Here is a 12,292-nt window from a genome sequence, read left to right on the forward strand (position 1 = left end):
TCACCACTGAAGCACTGTAGGCTGACTGTAGCTCTTGTTCTTCCTGCAGGTTCTCCTTCATCAATCAACTTGGAAAGTTGAAGGGTTTTGGTGTGAAATAAACAGGGGCAACAGTCTTGACTCCAGTGGGTTTCAGAGACTTGGCTGTAATTATTCACTGTAGTTTAATTTCTCAAGTACAGCTACTTGTTACTGGGTTTAAATCTGAAAACAGCTGCCTGTTTATTGCATTGGGGCCAGTAACTTGTGCAGTTCAGAATCATGTGGGGAGCGAGTTCATGTGGTTTGTGCAAGTCAATGTTGAGTTTCTTTAAAAAAATGCAGAACTGAAAGGCCATCAAACCTCAAAGAAAAGAAGATCAAGCTTAAACTAACAAGGAAAGAAAGCAAAACTTTGAAGAAAATGTGATGATTCTGGGCTTCTGGTCTGGTTTTAAGGTAATGGTCCACGGAATCGGCAAACGTGAACTTCTCTGGGCTGTACCCCAGCTGAGTCCGCGCCTTATCTATCCGAAACGTGTGAGTTGTAGAAATGTTCAGTACCTACAAGGCAAAAAGAGTCAATGTACAAAGAGATGAATACACAGGAAATTAGAACAAAGTCCATAAGTGACAGCAAAGACAGAGTTAAGGGAAATGTAAAATAACCTTCCCCAACATTATATCAGTGTCCTGTTGACTTGTGTCACATCCTTTTAAAATGGTTCACAACAGGACAATCTCAAAGACCCAGATTGCCAGTAAAAGCTGCAAAGCAGGATCTTCTAGTCCTGAAAGCATCCACAAGAAATGTTCTGCACTCTTGCTTATGTACCTATGGAGGCAGCTAAAAGCCATCTCTGAGATGTGTAAGTATCTTCAGTAATTTGGGCTCAACTGACCAGCCACAGCCATACAGGATATTGGGCCTCATAAGGAAGAACTGAAGCAGCCTCTCCCAGATAGTAGCCATAAGCTCTTCTCTTTCATGGTAAGGAGCATAATATATTGCCTAAAACATACATGACGCATACATTTGCCCTGGACACTGGAGGCTGTAGTACTAGTGGGTGGATTTTACTTTCTACTGGCTTAATCTTAAATTGTACCTCAGCATTAGCATGTATGTGAGTGTCCTGTGAGAATTAAGCAGAGTTTAAAGACTTCACCTCATTTCTGGTCAGCAGTGGGGACAGTTCAACACAGGGTTTCAGCAGCAGATAAAGGTATTCCATTACCAAGGCTGCAAAACAAAAGATTTCTACTTGAGGTAAGAATAGTAAATTGCTATGCAGTTATGATTATGCCTATCTTGCGCTGCATATGATAGTGAGGGACAATCACATACCCAAGAGCTCGGGGCACCAGTACTAACATCAGTGGGGCTACTTGCTCACAAGGGGCTGGATTTAATCTTAGTACTTTGCCCAGCCTGAATGAGGGTGCTTGTGTGAAAAGGGGTTGGAGAGTTGGTGACAGCTCCACTGAAATGATCATGAGGCTTCATAAAAAATGTGGTAACAACAAAATACTCAGAGTTGGATTCTATCTTGGCTGCACATGGGGTTGATTCTGGAGGGAGCACGGGACACAGAAGAACAAGAAACCTACTGAAGCAGCAAAGCAGATACTCTTCAGTGTATTTCATGAGGTCACGATTTTTACATTTAACTGCTATACCATTAACTCCACGAAGTTACACCTCTGTTAAGTTCTGCACTGGTTTTGTGGGGCTTAAATAAGAGATCATTCTGGTTTCGACACACTGCACAGAGCTGAACTTCACACCTAACTGCTGCACGCTAGGCGAGCCCACAGCATAGTATTTTTATACATGAAAATTGTGGGCAAATTAAGAAAACTCAACATTTTATTACACTTACAAACAGGGGTAGTGTGGACAGAAAAGAGTAATGTTGAGAAAATGTTGTTACCTGATGCATAAACTAAGGAAGTAGGAATACGTATCCATGGTGTACTGTAGCCTAATCTTTCAAACTGAAAGAGATTTGAAGAACAGTGAAAAAAATCAAAAACCTCAAGCAAGTTTTAAAGTTCCAACACAGAAAATAGTTGTGGCAATATTTACTGATAAAACAGAAAAATTCATCATTGCTGTTACTACTTGAGTTTGCATTTGTCAGGGGATTTCAGTTCAGTGCCACATGCACAGACACTGTCATTTTCAAGTGGAAGTCTTAAAAAAGGGGGGAAAAAGCTAATAATAATTGATTGAAATGTCATGGTGTGCTGGTACCTAATTCAACACTGTGAGCTACATATGGGTTTGAGCCCATCATTAACAATAACATGATCTTTTGAAAAGAATGGATATTACAGATTAGGATTTATATTTTATGTCCACCCAAAATTGCCACTCTTAAGAGATGTGTGCCCCAGAACTGAAGATAATGGCAACTGAAAAGAAGATGCTGGTTTAGGTGGTCCTTTTGTCTCAGAGAAGGCAGTTGCCTTAATGTAGTATTTTCAGTAGGCTTTGTTACAACCCTAATCACACCGAGCCACAAAGCAGGCATTAAAGCTCCATTCAGAATGGGACTCTTACACATGAAGCAAACACACCAGATATGACCTGCACACAAGAGCTGGAGTTGTATACAGGCAGAGAAATCAACATATTTGGAGATTAAGTGTATATTGCACGTACAAGTGGAGTTAACCATTCAAAAAGGTTGAAGTTTTCGCCATCATTGATGAAATATGCCTGGCCACTCTGTTAAAGAGACAGAGAAGAGACAAGTTAGTAAAAATCACACTGCATGTGTATTGACTTCTTCATCTCACTCCTTATGTACAGCAATATAAGATATGCATGGCTATACATACAAGTCGACAAACTATAGGCATTTCAATCAGTTGCACTGATGCGTGCAATGAAATGGGTGAGTGAGTGGTTTATGCAATTAACACGGTGTAAATTATTACAAATGTCTGATTATCGTAGTTCAAAACATTAAGTCTCATTCTATATACAGGGGAATGGTGTATAAATACACCTGAACTTCCAGTTTCATTTCCAACACAGCAAAGATTCTTTGCTCATCTTCTAGAAATGGCAAGCACTGTATTACAGAAATGCAAAGGTGGAGATACTCTCACAGAACAGAATATTCCAACTCTTAACACTCTGCACAGCCAGTGCTGCCAGGTCTCACACTGTTCATAGCACATTTCAACTAAACGCACAGACAACAACATAAGCTAAAGGACAATAAGATAAGCTAATTACTGCTACTACAGCAGTTACTCCAGTATAGGATACAGTGGCAGGATCCACTGTCAAACGAAAACTGTGGTGCTCTTATTGTTCACTTACAGCAATGTAGCTCTTTCCAGGAGTGAGAGCATCAGCAGCTAGAATTTGAGCTTGTATGAGATTCTCTGCATGCACCCAGTTCATTTTAGCAGAAGGATCCCCAAACTTGAAGTTAAGTAGCCCTCTCTTGATATTCTTCTATAGAAATAAACAAACATGAAACCAAAGCAAAATAGGTTTTAAAATGAGATACAGTGCACTTTCTTGTCCAGCTAAATGTAGGTTTGTCTCTACTCTAAACCTCCCCCACTAATTGATTAAAAAGAATCAAGAGAAGTGCAGAGAGGTCTAAAAATACGTCCCATGAGGAAGGATCAAACAACATACCGTGTCCTGAATTTACAAAAAAACCAGGTCTGTTCTAAGGATAAATAAAATACTGTATGGAAAGGTAAGAACAAATTCTGACTGGATCAGAAGTGTTCACAGAATTGGATCATATTTAACAAATCACTTTGGCTGGGAAATAACAGAAGGTGATGCTCAGTGTCACAGTTTTCCTTTGACAGATACACTTTAGAAACTGCAAGCTGCGACAGTTGCATAATGCCTTAAAATGGGCTCATAACAAATAGGCTTAAAATATTGACAGGAAATTTACAAACGCAAATATCTCAGTTTAACTAAAATGACATTTGCCTTTCTTAAAAAATATTTTATTTAGAAGGCTATAAAGTATATTTTGTATGTAAATAAAAAATATTTATTATGTGATAAGCTTGAATCTATTCTTCCCTAAAAGCTCTGCATAACTTTGTATTGTACTGATGCTTTTAAAATAGCCAACTCATACAATTGTACAGGGGTCACATCCTGAACACTCTACCAGTCCTACAATTTAAGAGCGAGCAAATGAAAAAGAGTAGAATGTGAGCACCTCCACTGTTTGCCCTTCAGTACCAGAAGGTGCTTTTGACTGCTTAACTTGTCTCATTGGACAGTGAAAGCTGTTAATAGTTGAGACTGGAAAGAAGGTATTTTACAGTATCAGTTTTCATGAACATTATGAACCATTTGGTGTAAGTTGCATGCAGACAGACATTTGTAATATCATAGATTGGCCTCAATCTTACAATTATAGTAGACATTAAATTATAAAGCTGGATTTACCTGTGTTTGTCTTAAAAAAAAAAAAAAAAAAAGGCTTTTTTAATGTATTATACATTCTTTACAGATAAAATGTAGTGCCTGTTAACAAAAGCTGTAATATCCTCAGCAGGTAACTGAACTGTTGAGTTGCTGCCCAGTAAGTTCAGTCAATTTATAACAAAAATAAGAGGTGCTGTTGTAGATCATAGAAAATTCTACTGATTTAAATACATACTGCTAGCCTTGGCAAGTGTCTTTGCTCTTCTGGTCCATAGATTCCTGGTGGGCGAAGAGCACATGTATAGAGTATTCCACCTCCTAGAAGAATTGATAAGACCATTCTTAAGTGACTTTCACATGACTGCGTTATATCTTTGTATGAACCAGAGACTGTGCAGAACTTACTCTGAAATAAATTAACTTCACCATCTTAAAAAATAATACATACCAAAAGGTGTTGCGTTAGTACTTGATGTGAAGTTGGCAGAATCAGAACATGCAAAACAGCGAGAGAAGCTTCAGAGAAGTCCTGCCAGCATAGTCTGATTCCCAGAAATTGCCAGAAATTTCAAAACCTCTTTCTGGCCAGTCCTTTGTCTCTGCACCCAGCAGTGAATGAACATGCCGACTATGATGATGAGTTTGCTGCAGTGAGCAAGTTGTTGGCAGGAAAGTGGAATGAAACAATCTAATTTCATACAGAATTCCTGATGGGAGACAGTGACTTGAAAGGAGTACAAGGCAGAAGTGAAAGGTTCTCTCAACAGTAGGCACAGCCACCTCCCACTAAAGCTGCTGCAGAAGCTCTTGATAATTTCAGTGGGAGAAAGGACGGAGAGTCCTAAAAATCCCATCACTTCCCAAGTGTATCAGTTGGCTGGTTCATCATCTACCAAGAACTGTTCCTCATAGTCCTTGTAAAAAAGCAACATACTCAATCCTGCTATGGCACAGGATCAAAATGGAATATTTGGAACACTGACTGGTTCTAATTTCATTGACAAATGCATAACTGAGTATTGCTCCTAAAATTAATAGAGTCTTTGATGTGAAGAGCTACTGAGGAAATAGGGGGGAAAAGCCCAACCCACTTTATTTTTTAAACAAAATGATTCCGTTGGGATGGAATGCCCATCAATGGCTTTATCTCTTTATAGCCCTCTGCAAGTATCATGTGAAGAAAGTCTCTAAGTTGTCTACAGCTAAATTTAGCTCAGTATCACTTGGTCGCATAGAATCATGTTGCACTTTACATTAATTTGTTTTTCACTGGCAGTTATAGTATCTCACAGGAGAACTTAAGTATTCAAGTGTATAACTGGCTTCCTCGACACGGAAAACTTTGGGAAGCACTAATAAATAATTCCAGGCTGTAGTATCAGGTGGCTTCCTCAGATTCTAATATATAACTCTGGGAGTAGGGGGGTAACAATTTAATCAGCATTCATGTTTTACTGATGGTGCATAATACAGGGACATTAACCACTCATTCTTGTTTAATTTATAGCTGTCTTAATCTTGTCAGTTAACGTACTGAACTCATTGCTACCATGCTAAAACCTTTTAGGGACACTGTGTGAACTTAAAACCAATTAAAAGTGATTTTTAAATGAAAATATTTCAGTTTGTGAGAGGGGTAGGTAACTTGATTTCATATTTGCTGGACAGTCTTGTCCACTAAGGATTGATACAGGATACAGGATGTTAGTGAAGAACAAGAGGAGGAGGAGTAAGTTCTACTATGAATTCATGCAAAGACAAAAGTACCTGCCAGTGGAGTTCCATTAGCTGCTAGTACCATTTGTTCTGCAATTGATTTGGTTCTGGAATAATGATCAACATGCTACAGAGAAAAAGCAAATATGTTTTTATCTGTTCTTGAAATGACAGGGCAGAGGGACATCTCTTCCCCACTAGTTTTTACTTAGCAGACGGCAACAAATAGCTCAAAATACAGAAGCCATGGGGTATTAGTTTAGGATAAAACAGATGCATATTGCTAAGGTAAGCAAGCATTTTTGTTTATGCAAATCCAGTTAATTAATTTCAGCACATTTGAGAAGCAATTAATATATGTATGCTTTGAATGCTGCCAAGAATGTAACTGATCACTACTTTGTAATCTGGATTTCTTTTCAGGTAACGGAAAAGTCAAAAGCCAAGTTTTGAAGACATTATGATTGGTCTGAATTATCCTGTTGTTGCCTCTTTCTTGTGGCACTGTCCCAGAGAAGATATTATTTGATATATTACTGAAAATATTATTCAACATTTTCTATATCCATCTCTACTTCTTGAAAGACTGTGAAGAGAGTTGGGACACAAAAAACAAGTGTGTCTGCAGAGCATCCAAAAGTACTTTCTCCTTTTTAATGAAATGCAATAAAACCATATAAAAATAGTCTGGTTTTCCATATTAGTCCTACATTGAATATACATCATGTTCAATAAAGGAGAAACATAAAAATAATATAAATAATCAATGGCTAAAGAGGCACCAAGCCATATAACACAATCCCCATGTCAAGGTGGAATTTCATTGATGTTAATGGGACACTGCATGAGTTATTTTCCAAAATCAAGGCCTTGATGGGAAACAAATAAATATATACTTGCAATGTACATAAAACTGATGTGTCAAGGCTGTGGTGTGTCAATCCACAGACAGTGTCAAGAGTTTTCTTTCTTCTTTCTGGTGCCTGGATTCTGGCATCAGGCAAAACATGGTCATGAAAACTCCAGGCTTCTTCAGAAACAAGAAAGTAAATGAAGAGGAAACTTAAAAATATAATACATCCAAAATACCTTTTCAGTTGGAAAATATGGCACGGTTTCCTCATCACCATCTTCAATAGGAAGCCCTCCGAACACCACATTTACTGTACTGGTGTATACCAATCTAGCGATGTTCCTTTGCTTGCAGGCTGCAGCAGTGTATAGGTAAATTAGTTTAGTGGAAAATCAAACAATATGGAAAAAGTTTGCATGACCTTTTTTTGAGAAACTGACAAATCTTAAAAGGGCAAATCCTTCCATTTTATAATTGCGTTATTTAAAATGTGAAGCATATTTAAAGCAAAGACACCAGTGTAGAATGATTAGGGTTGGAAGGGACCTTAAAGATCATCTAGTTCCACCTCCCAGCCATGGTCAGGGACACCTTCCATTAGACCAGGTTGCTCAAAGCCCCATCCAACCTGGCCTTGAACCCTGCCAGGGAAGTAGAACCAAGTGCTTTGTGATCTGGCACATCCCCATTTGGATGTTGTAAGCCAACTTTGTGCTTCAGGGAGGGCTGCTGCCAGCCCACTGAGATGGGCTTCAGCTCCAGCCAGGCAGGTGGCTGGAGTCCACCCACTGCAACGGCTGCCCACATCCTGTGCACAAGCTGCTAGACAGCAAGGAGGTTTACTGCTACAAAATACACATGGCAGTAGTTAACTCCTTACATGGATACAGATTCTGACATCAGGGCAAGCACTGTTATGAAAAGCTGAACTAGTTAAACTACACAGTGCTGGCCCCCCTATCACACCCCATCAAAGAATCAAGCAGAACCTCCCCACCCCCATAACATTTTTCCTCATCTTCTGCCAAAAATGTGAAGCATTTGGTAAAGAACAGCATGTGCCAAAAAAAGCCAACTGGCTTTTTCTAAGTGCTGCAGTATTTTGATGTGCTATACTAACACCCAGTGGCAGAGTTAGATACATACCATCGATGACGAATCTTGTTCCATGGATATTTACAGTTTCAATCTCTTCTCTGTGCAACTAGGAAAGTAAAGAAATTGTGCATTTACACACTGTGACCTTACACCTAGGAGTTCCATGTGGCAGCTTTAGGGTTTTGGAGGGAACCAGCCTCGCCTGTCTTTCCTTTTGTCTTCACACTATTTCAGAACCCTTCAATGCCATTTCCAACTCAAAAACCCTCCCAGGGTGCTGATGGAGCATCTAATGGGGAGGAAATGATTTCACAACTAGGAAAACAGTCCTGTAAGCAGACTGCTGGCAGCTGGCACACCAGTTTGCACTGACCAATTTACTGAAACAGCATGATATGGATTCAGGCTCTCAGGATAATCTGAGGAGATGAAATCTAACATGCAGTGTTACAGCTTCAAGTCTCTCATCCTCAGTGTGGGCAGTCACACACAAATAAAAACCCCCGAACTGTTTGGACTCACTTGCTCTCTTCCTGACATTCCGTATGATGCTACATGAAACACGCAGTCAGCCCCTTCAAAGGCTGCAAATAGGGCATCATAGTCCCTGACATCTGCCTGTAATACATAAGAAAAGATATTTGGACTTGAAATCAAAGCTGCAGGTTAGTGTTTGTCATACACAGAGGGAATGTGTATGTGTAATTGCACGTATTGTACATCCTGGGACTGAAAACCAGGCCCATTTCAGTTCTTGCTGATAATTATACTTTTCTTTCGTAGAACTCAAAGGAGTTGAGTTCTATGAAACTTTAAAAACATTCATTAAGCCTGACAATCTTCCACTTGTTTTCATTCTACAAGTGCTTAAACTAAGAACTAAGGGCAGTACTTCAGAGTCAGGAGGTGGAGCGGGTACTTTGTGCTACACGTTACCAGTTTCATTGTTTTGCTTATTTCACATACACGAAAATCAGTTGACCAAGAATCATGTGGGATATTCACACAATTAAAAGGGTTATTGAAATTTGCAATTATTTACAATTGGGTATTTGGGTTCTGGGAAAACTAGTGAGACATTATGGAAAAGGCAGATGAACTAACTTTGACTGTTATGGAAATGTAATTGATCATACCTGGATAAACACTACTCCACTGGGCATTTCCCAGATAGGCTTTTGTAGGTCGTACAGAACAACAGAAGCTCCTCGGCTGGCAAGAATACATCCCAGCTTGCACCCAACATAGCCTCCGCCTCCTGTCACCACTGCTCTCATCCTGTTTTCATTCAGTGCTCCAGCATATCCATTCACTTCGGAGTTAAAGGCTTGGTGCCAGGGTGTTGCTACTCCACTCAGTACATTTGCCCTCAGTGAAATGCTGTCTGCTATTAGCAGACACGTGTAGCAATTTCTCCTCCATGTTGAAACTGCTCCATAGTGCTCGTGGATGCAGACAATCCCAGTGAGTTTCATGTTAAGAAGCTCTGTTCACAGCAGCAAAGTTTTATTTTAACGCACCCTGTTTAAGACAAAGATGAGCAAAACAATAGCTGCAACATGTCCAGATTTCAAAGATTTCTTTTAAAAGCCCCATTTCAATGTTCTGCTTCGATGGTTTGAGAGTTTGCTTAACAGTAATTTTTACATTTTACAAACACTTAAAATGTCTGTTTACCAGATATTAAAGACAGCATCCTGAGGCTGCCAAGCAAAGGTTGCATGTTTTAGACTAAATATTTATTTGCAAATGGAATCCAGAATAATAAACTAAAAATAATTAACAAAAGGTCCTAATGCAGAGAACATGAATCCAAATATTTCCTACAGATGGGTCAAAATGAGAATAATGGTACAGACCATAACTTTTTATTAGCAGAAAAGAAATTGCTGCCTACGTGAAATGTGTCTGCTTGTCCTAGTTCATTCTGCTTTGTATCACAAGCTCTGAGACGGCCTTTAGGGGTCAGATGTGATAGAGGGCCACACCTGAGCTTGAAATCCTGAACTGTCAGGAAAACTCTAAAGATGAACAAATTGCATTTAAGCTTCTGTGCTTAAAAATCAAGCAAGCAGGGCTGAGCAGAGCAGAATGTCCCCAAGAGCAAAAGAAACCTTCAATGCTTCTTCCACTGGTCCCAAAGACACCTGTCACAAAGACATCTGAGAAAAGTGGTATTTTCAGCTCCTAAGTAGCAGCAGCTAAATGTAAATTGAGAACACCCAGTGGTTTTATCATTGGCAGTGGTGGAATTGAGGTGCATGAGGATTTCAGAAGGAAAGGGGAGTGCCTGATGCTTAGAACTTGAGAACACAGCTTTTGGGGGGATCTAGAGTGAAATAACTGCTACGTGAGAGAGAGGGTCAATGAGTACAGCAAGAAAAAGGTAATAGTGAACCATTTATTTCTTGAGCATGGAACTTCTTTCCCTCCGCAATGGTCAAGGGTTCATCGCTGAGAGAGGAGGCATTCAGAGGCTGCAGATACCGATGTCCCCTCACCCTTCCCCGTGCCGCAATAAAACATTAAGTGTCACCCGAGCTCCTCCAGCTATTCTCTGCATCTCACTTGCAAATGCCCCAGGGAAGCGCGCCGCCGACGGAGCTCCGGCCCGGGACCGGTTCCTCTCCCCGGCGGCGACCGGCCGTTGGGCCTGTTGCCCAACCCCCGCTGGGGCTGCGGGGCTTGCCCGGGCCCGGCCGGGGCGCGGGCGGCTGCCCCCGGACCCCCACCCCGCAGGAGAGGGGCCGGGCCGGGCGCTCACCTCCGCCGCCACCCCCTGCTGCTCACCCGCCGCCTCGGGGAGCGGGTGCTGCCCGCGGGGCTCCTCCCGCACACGGGCCGCGCCGGGCTCCCGCAGCACCCGGAGCCCACTCAGCCGCAGCACCGCCGGCATCCCACTGTGCTCGCAGGCAGCGGTACCGCGGCACCCCCGTGTCCCACTCATCCTGCAGCGTCTTTGGGACCCCAAACTGTTCCTGGGATATGGCCTATCCCACAGAACCCGTGGGATCCCTGGGATTCCATAGCATTCCTGGCTTCCCAGAGCATCTCTGGGATCCCACAGAATTACCTGGTGGCTCTTACCTCCATGCGTCTTCATACAGCTGCGACCGCTGCACTAAAGCATCCTGGCAGTAACTGGGGCTCCATCCAACTGAGATACCTGTTGAACAGGTTGTTCAGGAGAATAACCACCACGTCTTGATTGCCGGTTGGATAGTCGGCAGGACATAGCTCGGAGAGGTGCAGAGCATCAGAAACTTCTCCAAACCAGCAGGAATTCCCAAAGAGGAAACATGATCATGAACAAGTAGGCACGAAGGTCCCTGCCCTCCCCAGCCGGTGGTGGGTCTCTGTTCGGTTCTGTGGTCGCTCGTGCCTGGGAGGATGCAAAAAGGGTCAGGAGCTGCAGAACTTCAGAGTTACCCGTTCCAGGCAAAAATTAAACCTTGAACATGTTTACCTCCTCTGTTATAGCTGTGCTGTGTCTGAATGTTCATATTAAATTTTAATCACTTAAAGACACATTTGCAATTATGTTAGAGCAAAAGTAACTTGAACAACATCCAGCTTAAACACTCAGGAAAGACTGTCAGAAATTAGACAACTGGCTGTTCCAAACAGGTACTAAAAGCTGTCTTAAAACTTCAAATGCTGGATTTGTAATTGATAAATCAATTGAATGAAGCCCGTAATAATCAGTATTGTTGTAACAGTGATATAAAATACACCTTACCTGAAATAACACATCAGAGATTTGGTATTGCAGGACTGGAATGGTGTGGGCCTTGCAGCCACAAAGCCAGAGAGTTCCTTGGTTAGTCCTTACTGAGCAGCACCCACAAAAAGGCCACAGCCTGCACTTCCCACTGGGCTGCAGCCAACTGCCTGATGTCTCTGCTGAAAGCTGTTGGTGTAATCTGGGAGGCAGGCTTGAGCTATTAGTCTAATAAAAGCAATATATGAAAGATTCATAACTAATTTAAAAGCAAGTTGTATGTTCGCATACAGTTTAAATGCTCATGCTGGGATGTAACTTTACACTTGGGATTTTCTATTCTGCATTTCTAGGGAACATAGGCTTATGCATTGCCTCCTGCAGTGCTCACTTGTCTGTCAGTCAGCTGCACCTCTGTACTGATAAATTGTGAACTCAACCTGGTTTTGATTAAACTTGGATAAAGGTCTCATATATAGCGAGTTTCTTTAAGGTTCCT

General features: G+C 41.4%; 1 protein-coding gene across 1 annotated transcript; it reads right to left on the bottom strand.

Moving 5' to 3' along the window:
* Positions 1–294: 294 nt before the first annotated feature.
* LOC308221713 (putative short-chain dehydrogenase/reductase family 42E member 2) lies at positions 295–9,547 on the bottom strand (the record flags this gene model as incomplete). The annotated part of the gene is given in 13 exon segments (XM_080618900.1): positions 295–543; positions 1,149–1,222; positions 1,914–1,977; positions 2,648–2,713; positions 3,317–3,454; positions 4,641–4,723; positions 6,173–6,248; positions 7,211–7,329; positions 8,121–8,178; positions 8,595–8,690; positions 9,209–9,430; positions 9,435–9,502; positions 9,505–9,547. Coding segments are annotated over 13 exon segments (1,356 nt in total).
* Between the last annotated feature and the right edge of the window lie 2,745 nt (positions 9,548–12,292).

Source organism: Psittacula echo, assembly GCF_963264785.1.
Source record: "Psittacula echo genome assembly, chromosome: 5".
In the NCBI taxonomy this organism is placed as follows: domain Eukaryota; kingdom Metazoa; phylum Chordata; class Aves; order Psittaciformes; family Psittacidae; genus Psittacula; species Psittacula echo.